This window comes from Equus przewalskii, chromosome 10, assembly GCF_037783145.1.
Source record: "Equus przewalskii isolate Varuska chromosome 10, EquPr2, whole genome shotgun sequence".
Classification (NCBI taxonomy): domain Eukaryota; kingdom Metazoa; phylum Chordata; class Mammalia; order Perissodactyla; family Equidae; genus Equus; species Equus przewalskii.
The window spans coordinates 12971108-12992715 of record NC_091840.1 but is presented as its reverse complement, the minus strand read 5'-3'; the positions used below and the strand labels follow the sequence as shown (position 1 = coordinate 12992715).

The 21608-nt window shown below is 38.1% G+C and overlaps 1 protein-coding gene across 17 annotated transcripts in view; it reads left to right on the top strand.

The window, feature by feature from the left end:
* The window catches only part of CEP112 (centrosomal protein 112), a 445593-nt gene that overhangs the window by 339245 nt on the left and 84740 nt on the right, over positions 1 to 21608 (top strand). For 13 of the 17 annotated variants that reach the window (XM_070560188.1, XM_070560186.1, XM_070560179.1 and 10 more), the window contains 2 exons: positions 11837 to 11899; positions 18128 to 18277. The exons of 2 other annotated variants lie outside the window; for them this stretch is intronic. In XM_070560188.1, the coding sequence (XP_070416289.1) occupies positions 11837 to 11899; positions 18128 to 18277 (213 nt within the window). The remainder of the gene's footprint in view (positions 1 to 11836; positions 11900 to 18127; positions 18278 to 21608) is intronic. 2 more of the 17 variants (XM_070560182.1, XM_070560181.1) reach the window with 1 other exon arrangement.

Genomic DNA, 21608 nt, shown 5'->3' with positions numbered 1-21608 from the left:
ACCAAAGTCTCACCCTAACCCTTAATAGTGATAGACCTGAAAAGGGTAAATATCAGGCCATAAACTCAGATGTGCTTGTTTTACTATAATCTCAATTTCTGTTTTGAGTCGCTGTTTGGCTGCGTGTCAAAAACTTGGTCCTTGTCTTCAGTCACCTCAGACCTCGGTCACTCTCCCACTTCCCCAGGACAGCATGTAAGCCCAGGGGCTCTATCAAGCTGTGGTGCACTGGATGAGGCATGGGGTCCTGTGATCCTGGGCATCACCTCCACCTAAGCATCCACTGAGACATCTGTTGTCCCCGTTGATTTTTGGTAGTCAGTTGATATGAGTCTCAGTTCTCTGTAATCCCTCCTTCCTCTTTGGAAGCCCCTCAGACCTTGCATTCTCTTTGCTACATCCATGCTGCTCTCAGACACCCAGGAGGTTGTATATTCTTCCTTCTCACTGTCAGGGAGAGGTGTGAGCCCACAGAGAACTGGGTACAGCAGTCTTGCTGGCCTTGTGACACAAAAAATTGAATGTTATAAAAATAGCCTCTTATTATAGCAATAAGAAGGTCATTGATGAGTTGAAAGGTGGGGACAGGAGTCAAATTCAGGCCATAAGTAAGGAATGGGCAGTCACCAAGCTGTTCAGTAAATATTTCCTGAATAAATGAAAATGCAGGCAGAGGGGTGATTACCTTTTGAAGAAATGTGGCTTTGAAGGCAGAAAAGAAGGCACAGTGCCTCAGATACACCATGTTCCTTTAAGATTTTGTACACGTTGCTCCTTTCACCTGGAATTTTCTTCTCTTTCTTTTTCAATTGGTTGATTCCTGTTCATTCCCAGCTGATAACTTTGAGCAAGTTTTTAACCTTTCTGTCTCTCAGTTTCACTATCTATTAGTGAAGATAATAATCACGCCTACCTCACGGAGTCTTTGAGAGTTGGATCTGTTAATATGTGTAAGGCATCTAAACAGTGTGTGTCAGTAGAATAAGAGCAAAATCAACATTAGTTGTTGTTGCTATCATCATCATCATCATCATTTAGTATTCATCTCCTTAGAAAAGTCTTCTCTGACGCGAGCTATCTCCTAGTCTTTCCCTAATGACGCCTCTGCACAGTTCTTTCGTGGCACTTCTGCTGTATCTCATTTACTCCCTTATTGTCTCCTCCCCAACTGGGTTAAACCTTTTACCTCTGTAAGCATGCAGTGCCGACACAGAGGAGGCACTCAAAATAAACGTTTGTGAAACTGTTACGGGGATGTGTCAGGATTTCAGGGAGGGCTGTGTGTGTGGGGGAAAAACTAGCCGTTTTATAAGCACGTGGAAATGAGTCAACGTGGCGGAAGATATTGATGATATGAAAGGAAGGAAGACTGGAGAGAACTAATGGTCTAAGGCTTTTGATGGTGGGAAGAGGCAGCATGCATGTTTTGCTGGAGGAACATTGTTCCTTTAACCAGTTATCGTAATGTAATTTCACCTATTCTGTTTGCTGGAAAAGTTGATGTGGAGTTGATGTTATTTCTTCCTTAGATGTTTGATAGAATTCACTAGTGAAGCAACTTGGGCCTGAATGTAGGTGTATTTGTGTGTGTGTGTGTGTGTTTAATACATATAGGAACATAGGATTCTGAGTTTTCTATTTCTTCTTGAATTACTTTTGGTAATTTGTATCATTTAAGAGATTTATGCATTTTGTCTAAATTTTCAAAAATTTGGGGGAATATGTTATTCTTAATATTTCCTTGTTGCCCTATTAATGCTTGTAGAGTCTGATAGTGATGTCCCTTCTCTCTCATTCCTGATAATGGTAACTTATATCTTCTCTCTGTTGATTGTCGTTAGTCTATCTAGAGGTTTATCAATTTCATTGATCTCTTCTCAAAGAACCAGCTTTTGGTTTCATTGTTTTTCTCTACTTTTCTGTTTTCTATTTCATTGATTTCTACTCTTACATTTATTATTTTCTTTCTTCTGCTTAGTTTGTCTTTAATTTGCTATTCTTTTTCAGACTTCTTCATGGGAAGCTTATATCAGTTATTTTAGATCTTCCTTCTTTGCTAATAAAATAATTCAAAGTTAAAACATTTCTTCTAAGCACTTATTTAGTGGTGTTCTCCAAATACTATGCTTTCATTAATTTGAAAATATTTTCTAATTATCCTTGTGATTTCTTCTTTGAATCGTAGAAATTAGGTGTATATTTTTTATTTTCCAAATATTTGGGGAATATCAGATACATTTCTATTATATATTCCTAATTGAATTTCGTTGTAGTCGGAGAATATACTCTGTATGATTTCAATCCTTTTATAATTTATTGAAATTTTTGTAGCCCATATTATGGTCTGTCTTAATTAATGGTCAGCTTGGTTGACAGCATTTTTCAGATCATCTATATCCTCCCACTTTTTCTTTCTGCTTTTTCTGCCGATTCCTGAGAGAGGAGGGTTGGAATCTCCTCAATTATAACTTGCAGATTTGCCTGTTTCTCCTTTCAGTTCTGTCAGTCTTTGCCTCGTGTGTTCTGAAGCTCTTGAAATTAGGTACATACGTGTTAGGATTTTTGTATCATTTTTATGAATTAAATTATTTATCATTATTAAATATCCATTTTTTTTTCTGCCAAGCATCTTTGTTCTCACATCTGCCTTGATATTAGCATAGTCACTCCACTTTTCTTATGGTTACTGTTTGCATGGTGCATCTTTCTTCATCCTTTTAATTCTAATTTTTTAAAATATTTAAAGTGTTTATCTTGAAAATACCATGTTGTTACTCCTTCTTTTAAATCAATCTGACAATCTTTGTCATTTAGATGGAATTTTTAAGCCATTTATATTTAATATAATTATTGATATTATTGGCTTTTAAGCTACTATTACACTATTTGTTTTCTATTTGTCCCGTCTTTTCTTTGTTCCTTTTTTCCTCTCTTCATACCTTTATTGGATTCATTGAGTACTTCTTAATGTACCATTTTATTTCTACTATTGGCTTATTAGATATACCTCTTCATTGTTTTTTTATGATTTGCATCTTTATTACAGTCTGCCTTCACGTACTATTGTACCAGTTTACATAAAATATAAGTACCTTAATAACAGAATGCCTCCATTTCCCTATTCCTATCCTTTTTCTGCATATATTATAAACCCCAAAATATACTTTTATTATTTTTGCTTTTTTTTGTTGAGGAAGATTGGCCCTGAGCTAACATCTGTTGTCGATCTTCCTCTTTTTTTACTTGAGGAAGAGTAGCCCTGAGCTAATGTCAGTGCCAGTCTTCCTCCACTTTATATGTGGGTTTCCACCACAGCATGGCTGACAAGTGGTGCAGGCCCATGCCTGGGATCCAAACCCATGAACCCAGGCCACTGAAGTGGAATGCACTGAACTTAACCACTACACCATGGGGCCAGCCCCTATTATTTTTGCTTTTAACAGTAAATTATTATTCAAAGAAATTTTAAAATAAGAAAAAAGGTAATTTATAGTTACACACGTATTTTCTATGTCCAGCACTCTTAATTCCTTTGAGCTGATCTGGGTTTTCACTTGGTGGCATTTTCCATCTGCCTGAACAACTTCCTTTAACCTTTTAGGTAGTGCAGGTCTGCTGGCGACCAATTCTCTCAGACCTTTGTTTGAAGATATTTATATTTCATCTTCAGTTTGGAAGGATATTTTCACTAAATGTGCAATTCTAGATTGACAGACTTTTTCTTTCAGCGCTTCGAAGGTTCCTCATGTTATCTTCTGACCAGCATAGTTTCAGATGAGAAATCCTCAGTCATTTTTATCTTTTATCTTTTAATTATTTTTCTCTGCCTGCATTTAAGATTTTTGTCTTTATTTCTATTCCTGCCATTTGATTATGATGGATCTTGATGTGGTTTTCTTTGTGTTTATCTTTTTTGTCCATTGTCCTTCTGTGACTTGTGGATTTATAGTTTTCTTCATATTGGAAAATTTTCAGCCGTTTTGTCTTCAAATATTTCCCCGAACCTTTCTCCTTCGGGTATACAATTACACTTATGTTAGATGATGTGATATATTCTCAGAGATTACTGAGACGGTTCATTAAATTCAGGTTTTTCTCTCTCTGGAAATCATTTGGATATTTAAAATGCTGTTTCTTCATATTCACTGATCTTTTCTTCTATAATGCCAAATCTGTTATTAATCCCATACAGTGAAATCTTCCTTTCAGATAATATATTACTGTGCTCTAGTCTATTTAGTTCTTTTTTGTATCTTCCATTTCTCTCCTCATTATGTTTACTTTTTTGTTAAAATATTTGAGTGTTTTTGTTTATTTTTTTGCTGAGGAAGATTCACCCTGAGCTAACATCTGTTGCCATTCTTCCTCTTTTTGCTGAGGAAGATTGTCCCTGTGCTAACATTGGTTGCCAATAATCCTCTATTTTGTGTGTAGGTCACTACCACAGCATGGCTGCTGACAAGTGGTGTAGATATACACCCAGGAAACCAAACCGGGACCACTGAAGCGCAGAGCATGCTGAACTTAACCACTAGGCCACGGGGCCAGCCCCTTGAGTGTTTTTCATAGCTATTTTAAAGACTGTGTCTACTAATTCCACCATTTCTGTCATTTCTAGATCTAGCTCTATTGACTGATTTTTCTTCTATTTATGGCTCACATATTCCTGCTGCCTCTCATGTCTGCTTGTCTTTTAATGGATACTGAATATTGTAAAATTTATGTTGTTGAATGCTGGATTTTCTTGACTTCTTTTAGAAAATATTAGACTCTGTTTAGGAAGTAGTTACTTGTAGATGAGCAGTTTGATCCATTTGAGGCTTGTTTTTAAACTTCATTAAAGCAGATTTAAAGTTGACGTTACTCTAAGGCTAGTTTAGCCCCATGACTGAAGTGTGACCTTCCTGGATGTTCTGTGAGGACTCTCCATTCTGGCTGGTCAGAACTGAAACATCTCTCCGCTTTGTGTGAGCTTTGGGAATTGTTTATCTTAAAGCTCACCAGTCACATTTTACTTGGCCTTACAGAACTTGACCCTGCACACGCACAGCTGAGTATCAACAACAGACCCGAGAGGAACCCATGTAGATGTCTGAAGCTCTTTCTCTGCATAGCTCGCTCCTATCTAGTGCTCTGCCCCCACCAATTCCAGGGGCCTCAGCCTTCTTGAACTCCAGGCTTGGTCTCCTTGATTCACAGTGCTGCTGTGCTTGCTTGGATTCCCTTTCCCTGTGTTCAGGCCCAGAATGTGCCACCAGGGAGAGGGCAGGAGTGATTGTAGGGCTTGCTTTTGTTTCCCTTCTCTTCACAGGGTCACAATCCTGTGCTGCTTATTTTTTGCAGTTTTCTAGCTGTTTACTGTGGCAGATTAAGTATGGTCCCTGTCCTCCATTGTGGCCTGAGTGGAAATCATGAATTTTATTTATGCTTCACAAATTCGTACCTTTATTTTAAGGTAAGATATAGAGATTTTCAAATTTGAAAATTTCATAAATATTTTAAATTAAATATAAATATTTGTTGAATTCTCTGAATGTCTTTGTTCATAGGGTAGTACACAGTTATATATTAACATCTGGCATCAACTGGTCATAACTGTATTTACAGAGTTTGAAGATGCTTCCGATGGATGCCTTCAAAGCTTTTGAGTAGAAAATACTGCATAATAGTCTGAGCTTTATGATATGTTTTAAGAATCTAGGAAGCAGCTCTTCTTTTTAATCCTGAAAGCAAATACTTTATTCAAAAACTTATGCTATTATATTTTAAAGAAATATATCTGGGGGCTGGCCCCGTGGCCAAGTGGTTAAGTTCGCATGCTCCGCTTCAGCGGCCCAGGGTTTTTGCTGGTTTGGATCCTGGGCACAGACATGGCACCACTCATCAAGCCATGCTGAGGCGGTGTCCCACATGCCACAACTAGAAGGACCCACAACTAAAATATACAACTATTTACGGGGGGGATTTGCAGAGAAAAAGCAGGAAAAAAATAAAAACAAAGATTGGCAATAGTTGTTAGCTCAGGTGACAATCTTTAAAAAAAGTTTTTTTAAAGAAATATATCTTTGTAAGATCAGGGCTTGCCTTAAATATAAGTATTCTAGAGGAGTCTCCTAATTTTCTTCCCTCAGATCCCCTTCCTAGAAATCATGAATGCCTGAACTTTCACCATTAATGAAAGAAAATGGACAATAAAGGAATGAAGGACTTTTTAAAATTAAGATATAATGCCAAGAATCCTGCAAAAAGTAGCATTTCAAGATGATTAACAACCATTGACACGTTTGTGAATATTGATTGGTTTGTTACTTTCCGGTAGGGTTTTAAGGCCAAGATTTTGATAGGAATTGCGTAGAGAAAGTGGACCAACACATTGGGCTCTTTAACAAGGAAGAATGACCTGAGGAGAAAGCCCTAGACAATCAGAGGGGAATTGAGTGGTTGGTGGAGGATGGAGGGCATGACCAACCATAAACGGGAGCAGTGAAGAGGAGCTAGAGATTTAAATAACAGCAACAACAAAACAGCTTTGCTCACTTCAAGATTATGATATTCCTCTCTTCTGTTTTTCTGCGTCTGTTTAGGTCATGCTTCAGATAATTGTTTGAAAACTGTATTTCTATACAGTGAGGATAGCTATGAAAATAAGACTTGCATTAAAATAACTAACCCTAACTTAATTTTATGCATGGAAATGAAATGTACGGTCAGTACCATCTTGAAAATAGAATTATTCAAAAAATGTTTTAGTGACAGCTTGCATGATAAATTAGCTCTAAATTTTCAACCATGCTAAACCAGAACTTTTTAGATTTATTTAAGATGAACTCAGAAATCCAGGCAGCTGTGATTTAGGCTCAAATAAATAGTAAAAACCTTTAAGACTGATGAATTAATTTTATTTCTTCAATTAGTCTCATTGTTCTCCCCAGTATTGATTCTGCTCCATTTTGCTATTACCAAGTTCTAGAGGTCTTCATATATTACCAACTGGTCTCACTTTAAATTCAACATTAGTGAATTCAAGTGGGCCCTAATGCTGCGTGGTGTTTTGGGACTCATACTATATTCCTCAGTCCCGTCCTTTCCCACTTTCCTAGATGACTCTTGGTACCCCTCCCTCACACCTCGAGTCTCCCCACAGTCTCTTCTACTGTCCTCATGCTTAGCTGATGAATCTTTCCTCCCGCTTCATGGAGAAGATGGAAGTAATCCAAAGTTCCCACTGCTATTACTAGGGGCAGTTTAGCTGCACTCCTAGCAAAGGCCATCTTCCTCGCGCGTGCTCTGGATCCTACCCCCTCTCCTTTACTCGAGGACACATCTCCAGTAAATCTCTGGCATCATCTAGTTTTCCCTCTCTACTGCCAGATCTTTCCCATCAGCTATTAGTTCTCTTGTCTTAAAAAAAAACAAGCAGACAAAGAAATCAGCCCTTTCTTTACACACTTCCCCTGTAGCTTCCAGCCCATTTCTCGCCTTCCTTTTATAACAAAACCCAACAACTTGTCTGTATCTGCTCTAATTTCTCCTCCTCTCTTGAGCTGTCTCTAATCTAGCTTTCATCCTTGCCACTGCACCCAAAATTACTTTTATCCAAATCACCAATGTCCTCCACTTTGCTTAAGCCTTATGGTCATTTCTCAGTCCTCGCTTTGCATGACCTCTCTGTAGCATTTGACACAGTTGAATAGTCCTTGAAACACTTTCTTTACTTGGCTTCAGGATTCCATATTCCGATTTCTTATCCCTCTGGCCATTACTTCTGTTTGCTTTCCTTCTCATCTCTAGACTCCTAACATTTGCAGGTCAAGGCTCAGTATACTTAGACTTCTCCTTCTGTATACACTCGATGCCTTGAGATCTCATCCAGTAGCATACTGCTATATGCCACTTATATACTGGTGGTGTGTGAATTTATACTTCTAACCTAGACCTCTCCCCTCAACTCCAGACTCAAGTATCCAAATATTCACTTCAACACCAGATTCTGATAGGTGTCTCCAAGCTTAATGTGTCCAAAACTGATCTCGTGATCTTCCCCCCGAAACCGTTTCCACCCATAGTTTTTCTGATGTAAGGTAATGACAACACTGTTCTTCTAGTTGCTTGGGATAAAAGTCTTGAAGTCATCCTTGATTCATCTCTTTTTTTCATAATGCATATCCACTTGGTTCTGCTTTAAAATCTTTCTCAGAATATGACCCTTCTCACCCCTCCTCTGTTACCCTCCTGGATTCTTTGCAATAGCCCCCAACTGGCTCCTCTGCTTAAGTCTTGCCTCAAGCAGGAGCTGGAGTGATCCCTTAACATTAAAGCATGTCAGCCCCGTACTAAAAACTTCATGACTCTCCACGTCGCTCATATGAAAACCACATTCCTTACAACTGCCTGTAACACCATGTAGGATCTGGCCCTTCATTCTCTCTCAGACCTCATCTTGTCCAAGGGAGATTTTGCTCACTAATCCAACCACACTGGCCACCTCACTGTGCCTTGAAAATGCCTTACACACTCTTGCCTCAGGGGCTTTGCACTGGCTTTCCCTGTGCCTGGAGTGCTCTTTCCTCTAGACTTTACCACGACTCCCGCATCTCCTGCAGGTCTTTGCTCATATATCATCCTCTCAGCGAGGCCTTCCCTAACTTCCATGTTTTTAAAATTGTAAACTACCTCCTACCTTTCATCCCTTCTCATCTCTCTTCCCTGCTTTATCCTTCTCCATAGCACTTGCACCATCTAAAATACTATTACTTGTATAAGGTATTTTGTTTACTCTCCAGGACAGAAGTTCCATAAAGGTAGGGAGGGATTTTGGTCTGTTTAATTCGCTGCTCTAGTCCTGATTGCCTGGAGTGGATGAATGGATTGGATAGTTAGTTGTAATGGAACTTATTTAAGTTTGTGGGGTTCTGGGCCTGGCTGGTCACACACTCATGGAAAGTAACTGCAGCTGAGACACAGGCTGTCCTGCATTAACCAGCATCTCCGAATCTGACTTTTTTAGAGCAAAGTAACTCAATGTATGACACTATAATTTTTATATTTTCTAGTGAGTAAATATTTTTAAAGCACTTAGAACAGGGCCTGGCACATGGTAAGAGCTCTTTTAAGTGTTTATTAAATAAGCAACAAATACTTTATCAATAATTTTGTGATTAAAAAAATGGCAGAATGTGAACCAAGACAAATAAACCTCAAGAGGTTCAGGGTGGCCTTAATTCTATAATGGAGAGTGACTTTATTATTATAGAGCTAGAATAGAGTCTGATGGCTTACTAGGAAAAAGAGCAATAGTCACCTATCTTCTCTACTCTGGGAAAAAAGTACTGAGTGTACTCAGTGAGATTATACATGCAATTTATGGAGTAAACTGAAGAATTGATTTTGAACTTAAGTCCCTAAAACACATGGCTATTGTCTCAGTCATCTCGGGTTGCTTTAACAAAACACCATAAACTCGGTGGCTTATTAGGAACAGAAGTTTATTTCTGACAGCTCTGGAAGCTGGAAGGCTGAGATCAGGGTGCCAGCATGCTCGATTGAGTTCTGGTGAGGACTCCGGGTTGTAGCCTGCCATCTTCTCATTGTATCCCCACATGGCAGAAAGAGAACCAACTCTCCGACCTCTTCCTATAAGGGCATTAATCCCATTCATGAGGGCTCCACCCTCATGACCCAGTGACCTCTCAAAGTCCTCACCTCCAAATACCATCACATTGGGATTAGGGTTTCAAAAATATGCGTTTATTCCATGTCCTCCCCTGTGCACCCCTGGTTTGCTCTGTGGAGAGATGGAATGAGAGAAGGGACCCATTTCATTTTGCTGAGGGCAAAAATGAAAACGGGATTGTGTAAGAGTCTACATCCTGAACACCCGGGTGCCCTTGTGGAAACATTGGCGCCAGATCTGTGCTGCACGTAGTCAGCTGGAGGATTCAGCTCTAGGCAAAATGGTCCAAGAAGAGTGTCCAGTCGTATACTGACATGACAGGGTCCAGGCCCCTTTGTGACACCATGTGATGATGCCCACCTATCCCCACGCCTACCCATTTTTTGTTTTTTGAGGAAGATTAGCCTTGAGCTAACATCTGCCACCAGTCTTCCTCTTTTTGCTGAGGAAGACTGGCCTTGAGCTAACATCTGTGCCCATCTTCCTCCACTTTATATGTGGGATGCCTACCACAGCATGGCTTGACAAGTGGTGTGTAGGTCCACACCCAGGATCTGAACTGGCGAACCACGGGCCGCCAAAGTGGAACCTGCGAACTTAACTGCTGTGCCACCAAGCCGGCCCCTGAGCTTGCCAATTTTAGATGGGCTCACTTTAAATGTGAAAAAGTGCCAAAGGTCACCAGATAATTGAGGAAAGTATCTAAAAGGAAAAACAGAGACCAAAACAGGCAGGCAAAGTAAATAAATAAAAAGAACTCAGAAAAAAACCCACAGATACTCTAGAGAGCAGAAAAAAAATGTGTGTATATATGTGTGTGTGTGTGTGTGTGTGTGTGTGTGTGTGTGTGTGTGTGTGTGTAGAGATGTAGACAAACAGATATGTATAGGTATATATGAAACAAATAACCTCAGGAGAAATAGGGACTATCTGGAGAGGCACTAAGCTCTGTGCTTTAGCTGGTGAAGCACCCATGCGCTGCTGCGTGGGACTGAGTCTTGGCTGCATCACTTCCCAACAGTGTTACTTAAACCTCTCTGTGCCTCAGTTTCCTGATCTGTAAAAAGGTGAGTGATGATGCTATTCAGAGAACAAAAACCTCTTGTAAATTACCAATAGTATGGCAGAATTTTTAAAAAATCCAATAGAAACATTAAAACTGAAAGTTGAAAAATCTCTGTGAAAGATTAGAAAGACAAAGAAATGGAAAATAGGAACAATATGCAAAAGAGATGCTAAGACTGAGAGGTCCAACAATCAGAGCTGCAGAGAGAGACAGAGACAAGAGAGAGAGACCAGGGAAAAAGAGAGGCAAGTATGAGAGTAATGACCGGAACCTTTTCTAGAAATGAAGGACACAAGCGCAGAGTGGAAAGACCTACTTAGTGCCGACACAATGGATGAAAAAAGGGCCAATCTAGAGCATGTCACTGTGACATTTCCAAACACTAAAGAGAAAGTGAAGATCCCAAAGGCTTCCAGAGAGCGGGAAAGCAGGTCACATACAAAGGCTCAGAACTCAGGTGGCAAAGGAGATCATCAGGTTCTAAGCAATGTGGACTTAAGCTGGGAAGGCCACCCTACTTCCAGGACATAAAAATTGTTTGATTTAAATATATTTGTCACTTCAAAAACTAGTTCTCATGTGTTAGGCAGGGTGGGGCTCCACTCTTTGCTCAGTAAATCTAAAAATCTCCTATCTGCCTCTGTCTAGGAGCATCTGTTTCTTTTATCTTTAAACTAAGGGAAAGAGGACTAAATTTACCTTCTTTCTTTCCTTCTCCTCCAGTTCCCTCTGCCCTCTCTTCTTTCTCATTTTCCTTTGTTTCTTCTCCCTTTCCCTTACTGTACCTCCCGAGCCTTCACACGTTTGCTGTGTCTATTTCTGTCTCTCCTTCTCTCTTTCTCTTTCTCTCCACAGAAGTCTGTGTTTGTCTAATAATTGGCAGGAGAGATCCTTTTTTTTTTTTTTTTTTTGCTTTTTGCTTTTTAAGTGATGAATAGTTGGCGTTAGATCAAAGGCAAGCCCTGTGGTTTTCTGGCTGCCCCAGAAGGGCGGTGCAGCTGGCAGCCGTCCCAGCTGCCTGGTGATAGGCATGTGGAACAGTTACCAAGCTCACAGGTCACCGTGTGTGTGTCTGTTCGTGTCCGTGTGTTTTTCAGGCCAACTGCAGGCTGAAGCAGATTGAGAAGGAATATACTCAGAAGCTTGCCAAATCTTCGCAGGTAAGAACGTTAAAAAAAAAAACCAAAACAAACAAAAAAGAAATCTGCACATAAATGCATTTCTAATTTAGAGTTAAACTTAATTCTTTTCAGTTTTTCAAGGATTGGTATCATATTTTTGATAGGTTTATGGATAAATAAAATATGCTTTTAATATTTGTCTTATTAAAAAATTTTTTTAAATTAGGCATATTAAACCATTTCAACCAATACACACGCACCCGCACACACACACACATATATACACAGACTCAGATGTTGTAAAACCAGCCTGTGCACTTGAACAAGCCCAGGCTGAAACACATTTCCCAAGAGCAGGGGATACACACCTACCGTTGTGATGTAAGCAGTTTGATACCATCTGTGCTTTTCTGCACTATTCCATTTTGCTGCACCCAAAGACTGTTTAACAGCAAAACTCAAAATGACAAGTATTTTGGGTTAAATCAGCAGCTCAATTGCTGCCTCCTTTTGGGAAACAGAAGAATTATAAGTCCCTACCTCCATATCTTGCTGTATGTTGTTACTACATTAATTTTAGTATAAGAAAAGCCAATAGTTGAATGCTTGTCTCTGCTTGACGTAAGATGCCTAGAGTACTTTTTCTGTGTAAGTTATTATAATGATACCCTGTAATATCATTTAGAGACTCCCAGGCATTCCTTAGTTGTATAAGTAGTTCTAGAATAAATATAAATACTTCTTTGCACTTTACCGAGGAATAGATTAAGCCATTTAATTTTGGGGGCATGATATCTAATGATCTTTTAAAATCGGCTTTTCTTAGTGTTTTGCGTGCATACAGTGATATGTGGTAGTAAAATGAAGTTTACATACCACTTTATGAGTTACCACACAGTGGTAGTAACAACAACACAACAACAAAATGATCATAAAACCAAGAATGTTTATGGGACACTAACCATACCGACTCGTTCAGTCTTCATTCACAATAACTCTGGGCTTGGGAGCTATTATTGGGCCCATTTTTCCAGTTGAGAAAACTGAGACTCAGAGAAGTGAGGTGACACAAGTTAGCAAGTAACTAAGCCAGGACGCAACCTGGATCTGACTTTGGAATGGAAGTTCTGAACCTTGACACCATCAGCGTGACCAATCCCACACACTTTTAATATGGCAAAGCTTTGGTGATAATTCTCATGAAATTTGTTAGATTCTACAATTATTTCTAAAATGTATATATTATGTAATTCACATCCCATTAGGAAAGCAAAAAGTCTTTAAGTGAAGAGTTGTATGTGTTTGTTTAAATGATGATGATTCTGTCTTGATCACGATTATTCTAGACCTTCCTTGAGGAAAGAATATGAGGAAATATCATTTGTAATCCACTGAGAAACATTCTTATAATCAAAAGAAATCTTATTACTCCAAAAGTTAAAGTTTAAACTAAAACATGAAAAGCCCCAGCTGGCATCCCCGCAGATCCTGCTTGTTTTGCTTTATATTAAATGAGGGAGGCAGACCGAAAGTGAGATAGAAGATAGCTAACAGAAAGGCTTAGATGATGGGAGTGTAAGCAGGAGTGTTTCAGTTTATCTAAAGCAATGTATGAAGAAGCCTGAGGAGCTCATAATAAAGTGAATTAGATGTCACTTAGTGTGGAGGAAAGCCCAGGCTTTGGAGTCCCATAGGCCTGGATTTGAATTTGAATACTGGCCCTACCATTTACATGACCTTGAGCGAGTTCCTTGCCCTCTCTGGAATTCAGTTTCCTCATTTTTAAAATGGGGGAGTAGTACTTACCTCCTAGGATAGTTTTAAGTATTAAGTAACACAATGACAAAAAAGTGCTTAGAACAGAGCCTAGAACATGGTAAAGCATTTAATAGCTGTTAGCTCTTATACTATGAGTATTAAAATTACCATTGAGAAAGGAAAGAAGGGAATGAAGAATGAAAAAGGTATGGAAGGAGAAAGAAGTTAGTTATTTTTAATTTATTTTTGGGTGTTCAAGAATTGATAAAATCTCCCCCCAAAATTTGTAGAGGCATAGGGTTACAAATATTTTCCCAAGTAAAGACGTGAAGAAGGGGGAGGAGGAAGAGAAGGAGGAAAAATCAACTGGAAGCAACTGTCATGTACTGTAACCATCATTTCATAAGTCAAAAGACAGTGCAACCCCCAAAAAAGAAAAAAAATCTTAGGGTGTAATACCATAGTAAAAGGTAGTCCATCCCTCTCATAAAAGGTAAGATGACAACCTTACATTAGTAACATTTTGTTTGCCCACATCTAAGTACGTATAAATATTTATATGTATATAAATATGTGTATATTTTTATCTGTGAACTGGCGTTTGAGAAACATTGATCGGCAATTCCAGTCAGTTCAGAAAAACAGATTATTTGAAAATGAACATTATAAAACAGAACCATGGATGGACTTCTTCTGTTTTCCAGTGACAGTTTGCTAGAATCTCTAATTCATATCTAAGCTGATGAGAATGCCAGAAGCAAAGTTGCTTAACTGTTTATCAGGTTTTTAAAAATTCTTCTCTCCAAAAAAAAAAAACAGTAATAAGATGAGTGCATTAGTAATGAATGCATCGGTACCCAGGAGATCATCAGGTTAAATTTGGAAAATATTTTAAATAGTTTCTTCCCTTAAAGGAAGTTACTTAATCTTTAAGGTTTTTATTAAGCTTTTAGGACCTAATAGATCACGTGCACTAAACCTGGGCACACCCAGGACTGTGCTCCTTCTGGGATTCTCAATGTTCACCCTGATGGCAGTGCTTGCTTCATCTCTGGGCAGACTCTCAAATATCATTTCCATCAGAATCACATACTTGTTCTTTTTATCTTAGTATTACACATCAACCTTGCCTTTTCAGTTTTCCCTACTCAGCTGACTCGCCTGGTAGCCATTTTTCAAAGATACTGCCATTTTGCAGGAGTATGGGTAGTTGTGGAGAAGACTAAAACTGAAATGCCAGTGGAGCCCCCCACTGCCAGGGAACAGGCTTTCCCAGTGCCCCTCACTAACTGCCACAGACTTGATGCAGCTTAGTGCCTGGCATATGCCACATGTCCCACACGTCCCCAAGCTTCGTGTCTCCAGGGGAGCAACCCAGAATGCGAAAGGTGCCCAGGAGCCACTCTTCCGCAGATTGTATGAGGATCTTCAGTGTTTGCGGAACCTTCCCAAGAATGCCTTGTCTTGTCGTATTTTAAAGAAGAGCTTTATAAAAATCTCAACTGTACTACGATCTGAAAAACAATAGAGTTAGAGATGAAATCTCAGCCTCTATTTAGAATCCTGTTATTTTTAAGACCTAATAAGACAACTAACATTTAGGCAAAGTATTAATCGCTTAACAATAATTATTAACTATTATAGCTTTCATGGGTTAGGTTTCTTACAGCATCAGCCCAAAATATCTCTCCTTTTGCTTCCCAAAATATTCATTTTTAATATTCACATGGAAATGTTCTAATCCACTTTTTTCTCTGAAGCTAATACAGGGTAAACATTTAGTTGAGTGGTGGCATTTTGTTTTATGGTTTTTAATTATGATTCAATCAAAACTGGTGGGGTTTGATTATGATTACATAGAGTAGTTTTCATTTTCCTTGGAAGCTTTTTACATTATTATTCTATGGAAAGCCTAGGTCTTCTCAATATAATTTGCCAAGTAATTATTTTTTCTTATTTACTATGACTGTAGTTCTGCTGCTTAAATATTCATTGAGTGCCAGTTCTGTGCACTGAGCTAGGGTGAACATAGTCTGTTGTCTTATACTCTGGGTCTACAATCAAGTGAGTTTTATTCCTTACCTAAATCAATTAATCTAGTTAATATTATTATGTCTCAGTCTGAAAGTAAATCTCAAATCTGCTTTTAAAAATTATCTGTATTTTAGTCACTCCTCTATATCCATCTTATCTATCAGTCTGTCAATCAACTTATCTATTTATCTATTCAATATGTTTCACCTGGAGTGTTTTGACACTCTCCCTATATCATCATCTTAAGTTTTTAAAATAACTTCCCAAAGATAATCTAATTATTTCCCCTAAGGAATCTCATTATTCCCCCAAAGAATGTAAGGTTTCATTTTCCAGACAAAAGCAAGCATACTGTTCTCAGAACATCCTGGACTTCACTTGTAGTTCCTTCCAAAACCTGCATTTATTTCTTTTTGATGTACTGCTGTCATAAATCTTCTGAAAATGAGAGATCCTGTGTCATGCCCTTGTGGTCATTTGAAGAACTCTGAAATATTTTTATCTTCAGTCTTGGTCAGTTAAAGGCTAACCTAAATCTTACTTTCTAAAGAAATGAAATTACTTTGTACTTTAAAAACGTATTGACGTGTTTATGATGGTGGATATACGAATCTATACGTGCGATAAAATTGCATAGAACTAGACACACACACACTGAACGCCCAGCAAACACGTTACTGAATTGAACTCACCACTTCTGCAGAGTTGTGGTCCCCTCCACTTGAAACACTGCAAGAGTCACTGAAATAGGAAGTTATTTTTACTATTTGGCCCCGTGTTCTTATAAAATATCAATCTTAAGTTTCATGTTGGGCCAAGGAAATCTGGCTCTTTCTTATCTCTGGCTCTTCTTGCTCTGTGCCTGAATGAGCTGATTCTTCTGTGCCTCAGTTTTTTGACATTTGCTGTAAGAATTTAACCTTCCCTGTTTCATAGAAGTGCGATGAGAATTAATTGAATTGATGCCAGAATGGAAACAACATTTAATCCAAATTCAGAAAACAAATGAAAATATCTTCATTCTCAGTAAATGAATTCCTCCCCTCATAGCACAATCAAGTTTGCGTTTAAAAATACTAACATACTCCTACTATGTATTTTGTCATTTATTTCACAGTTGTTTTAATATTTACTTATTTACAGATTCTAAATGTTAAACTTTGTTACAGTGAGTTTGCTCACTTTTAAAAGCATAAATACTCCATATTTTATTGTAAATATGCTATTATTTATGTCAGTGGTAACAACTAATATTTCTACAGGACTTGGCTTCTGTGGAACTCCAGACAGTTTCTATTTATTGCCTTATAACACTGTAATCTAGTTTCGCCATCAAATAATAGTTGGAAAAACTGAGCTTCAAGATAACTAACTTGTCCAGAGTTTCTCACCAACCAGCCCTCCTCCCCCAGAACCAACAGAATTATATTCTAACCCAGGACTAAAGTTGTTTCTTTTATTAGAAGAAACAACCGTTTCCTGCTTTTAAGAAGTCATCACTATTGAATTTGAAAGGAAGTGCATACATCCAAACCAGAGGAAGAGTGATGCTGTCAGTAAACTCATTAAATTAAAAGACTCCCTCAGTTGACTGCTTTGAGAACTTGGAGGGCAGTCAGTCCTCAAGAAAAGCAATTCTCAAAGGTAGAGAATACTGTGTGAGTCTTGGAAATGATACTCTTTGAACCAAAATAAACTTTCATGGATATATATCAGTTAGGAAGAAAGCAACCTGTTTGGAACTATGTATAATAAACTTCTCTTCAGTAGCAAAACCTTGTTTAAAAGAAAAACAAAGTAGGCCGGTTAGAGGAACCGAGTAGTGCAGTGATTGATCTGACTGCATGGTTCACATCCTGCTTGTCTCCCTGGTTGGATGTCGTCTTCGACAAGGTAAAATATGTGACCGCTTTCTATACCTCTGGTTCTCCATTTATAAAAGATGGGCGATAATAACGCTAGTCTCACTGTAGTAAACGACACAGGGGCTGGAAGTGCTTAGCACAATGCACAAACATTAGTGGATACTCAGAAATTACTGTGTAGGATGAGGTAACTATGAAGAATGAACTTTGTTCATTATGTCCTTTGGTTATTGCAGCTCAGAGTATTATGAAAGGCAAAATAGCTTTTTTCATTCTAATAAGTGTATTGCTAAGGAAAATAAAATCTGATGCTTTTCATATTTTTGAGATCACAGATGTTCTTTTTTCTGATGAGTAAATATTGTGGAATGTTATAGTGGAAATGTCTTCCAAATATATTTGGTTCAGCAGTTGCTCACCATTCACAGTTTTATTATAGCCTTTATTGTGGGGAATTTCATGCCTTATAGTGTGTGATATGTTGATTGAAAATATTTAGTTTGTGGACTAGAGTTTTGCCAAATCCATTCTTTTGTTAAGCATAAATACATATAAAATAGATGCCTCTCACTGAAGAATTTGAAGTTCTAGCATGCTGTTTTCATTTTAGATCATAGCAGAACTTCAGACAACCATTTCCTCTCTGAAAGAGGAGAACAGCCGGCAGCAGCTTGCTGCAGAAAGGCGGCTCCAGGATGTTATACAGAAGTTTGAAGATGAGAAGAAGCAGCTGATTAGAGATAATGACCGAGCAATCAAGGTAATCTGAAGACTTCAGTAACCAGTGGCACCAGCTGCTTTAATGTAATTAAAAGGAGGGCTGAGATCCCCGCAGTGGGCAGATGAATGCAGGTATCTGGCTTGTTCACACAGCCTGCAGTAATTCCATTCACTGGACTCCACCTTTGATGTATCCAGTGACTCAGGCTGACTTCCCTCTAAGAGATCACATGCCAGCATAAAAAGTCATTTTTGGCAAGCCCAGTCCATTCACATTGAACAAATATTTGAAAAATACCCTGTCCTTTCTCTGGAGAACCACTTTGGAGCTGTCTCTTGAAATTAGAATGACTGTTTTAGCCCAGTACTGCTGGCTAATAAATTCAGAAGTCAGCTTCCAATTTACGTTCTATTCTTTGCCCACATCCTTTCATTATGTGTTCGCATAATGAGAAATAACCTGTCTGAGGTTTGGAATGCCAGCCGTTTGATGTGCTTTCACATAGTACAGGGTAGATGCATTGCTGCTGAGAACCGAGGTTGTTTCTAAATGGCTTCAGAGAATCACACCTTTAGTAGCAACAGAAAATTCCCTGGACCCTGATTCTTTAGGTGATAGGCAGTTAGATCTCAAAGTAGTTTTTTCTTGGCTTCATAGCATTGACTATTATTGTAAGCGTCTACATCATGCTGTGTTTAATCTGTGGGGATAAGCATCTGGGAACCTTTATAAATAAGATTTAAAAGAGAACAAAAATTTTTTTTAAGAATTTCCAGCAAAAGATTATTTTTCAGTGATTTTACTTTGTTATAACAATACTCAAAGCATGTAGAGTAATCATACAAAGCAAAGAAAAATAAAGGAAACATTTGGGTTTTACCGCTGCCCTTTTCTGCCTAACCCCTCGGTCTTTCTTTTCTACAGCCTGCTGTAGGCTAGCTGAGTAATTTAGGGAAAAGTTAATGTTAACATAAGTCACTTTTTTATATATACCCTTTTTAAGCCTGGACAACACCAAATATAATAAAAAATCTTAAGATATGGACAAAACCTTGAAGGCTTCTCGCTTTAGAGGTGAGGACTTATTTTATTTTGTTGTTAATGAGATTTTCCCTGTATATTTCCACCTGTGAGCGTTTTTCCCCCTACATGTGATATGAGACAAAAAAGATGTTTCTTTTCCAAATTCTGGTAATTTAAAAAATCTTGGAAGCCTTTTTCCATTTACAAATGCGTAGGACATGCTCATTGATCTGTATGACTGTTTTGCTTTACGTGAACTGAGTTACATACTTTGTTTAAATTGTTTTAATTATATAAAAATTTCATTTTAAGTGAATTTCTTTTCCACTTTATGTCCAAATACCAAGTGGTAGGTAATTTCCAAATTTTAAGTAAATAATTAAATCCCAATAGAAGCAAAAAGGGAAAACATAAATTCTTTTACTCTGTAACAACATAGTTTCCAGCATTATTTCTTAAAGTTTAAAAAAAATCTTGAAAGAAATGTAATTAATATAACTGCCTAGTTTTAATTATCTGTTTTTGCAGTTTTAATCCATTTACCTGTTAAGCGGGAAAAGCATTCTGATCCTAATTTCCAACAAAGTGTCAAATCATAAAGACTGAATTTAAAAGATGGCAGTGTGTATATATAAATATATATGTTTTATGACCTCCAAACATGGATACCATAGGTACTTGAAAATAATTAAAATTACAGTGTAAATAAGATATAGTTCAGTTTGTTGGTTTTTGGGGTTTTTTTTGAGGAAGACCAGCCCTGAGCTAGCATCTGCCGCCAGTCCTCCTCTTTTTTTTTTGCTGAGGAGGGCTAGCCCTATGCTAAGATCCGTGCCCATCTTCTTCCACTTTTTTTCTATGTGGGACGCCTGCCACAGCATGGCTTGCCAAGTGATGCCATGTCTGCACCCAGGATCCAAACCGACGAACCCCAGGCCAGCAAAGTGGAATGTGCAACTTAACTGCTGCGCCACTGGGCCAGCCCCAGATATAGTTCAGTTTTGATTCACTCACTTAGATTATGTGTAAAGTGAATGACTTTTTTTTGTATTAATCTACATAAGATAATTAATTCATTAGCACTTATTGCCTTGGTTCTTTTTTTCTCAGGCTGTGTTACCAAAAATAATAGGAATAATAGCTGATATTTATTCAACATGGACTATGTATCAGGCTCTCTGCCAAACAATTTCATTCATCTCATGTTCTGTTATCTCATTTAAGCCTTACAGTAATCCTTATGAGGAAGGTATTTCTATCATCCCTATCTTATAGATGGGAAAACTGAGGCTCTGAGGTTAAATAACCAGCCCAAGGTCATACTGCTAAACTGGGAGAGCCAAGTTTAAGTCAGAGACTTTCTGACTTGAAAGCCTCAGCTATGAACTATTACACCAAATCTCAGCCTCTACATTCAGTCTATGAAAGTGAGTCAATGACCGAGTGCATAAATGAACCCAGATACCCTCATGCTGACTTCCGTCTGCCTGAACGATAACAGCACGTTTGCAACAGATGTCTGGTTTGGACATTCCAGTTACATTTGAGTGTTTTATACATATAAATACATAGATAGATAGTAGAGACACTCAGAGAGAGGCACAGTCACCATGAGGCTTGTTTTTGGTTTTCTGAAACCAAATGCACTTGTCTGTGTATATATTAAAATACACTCATATGTACTTAATATTTTGTAACATTAAATATTACTGTATTTAAATGTTCGTATTAAATAGTGCTATAAACACAGTGTGCGTGCTAATTGTGAAACGTACTTCACCGCATTTCTGGGTTGATGAGCTGAGCTCTCAAGTTGGTGATGGAGAATGGAGATGGAGAATAAACCTAGTACTCACTCTGCAGAGCCACAGAATAAATAAAACTTTCGTTAAAGTAATTCTTTGGAGAAAACTTGAGATATAAAGTATCTACTAAAACCCACTTAAAGGGCCACCATTCTGGTGCAGTGTAACTTGATAAAACATTTCTGCAGGGTAATTTGGCAATACCTATCGTTATTAAATTGCCTGAGAGATGTGCCTAGCCTTTGACCCATTTCCAGAATTTGCCCTAAGCTGGCAATTAAAGAGTTTCACTAAGCGTTAGCTAGCCAAAAAGATGCTCATTCTAGCATTCATTCATTTATCCAATAACTATTTAGTGAGCTCCTATTATATACCAGGCACCCACAATACCAGCATTCTCTATCTCCTTTCTATACTGTATTTTTCACCATGGTGTGTAAACTATGCAATATTGAAAATGATGTTGGAGAAGGATATTTAAAGATTTTGCAAATGTTCACAAGATAGTTTTCAATGAAAATACAGTTTATAAAAAATTATGT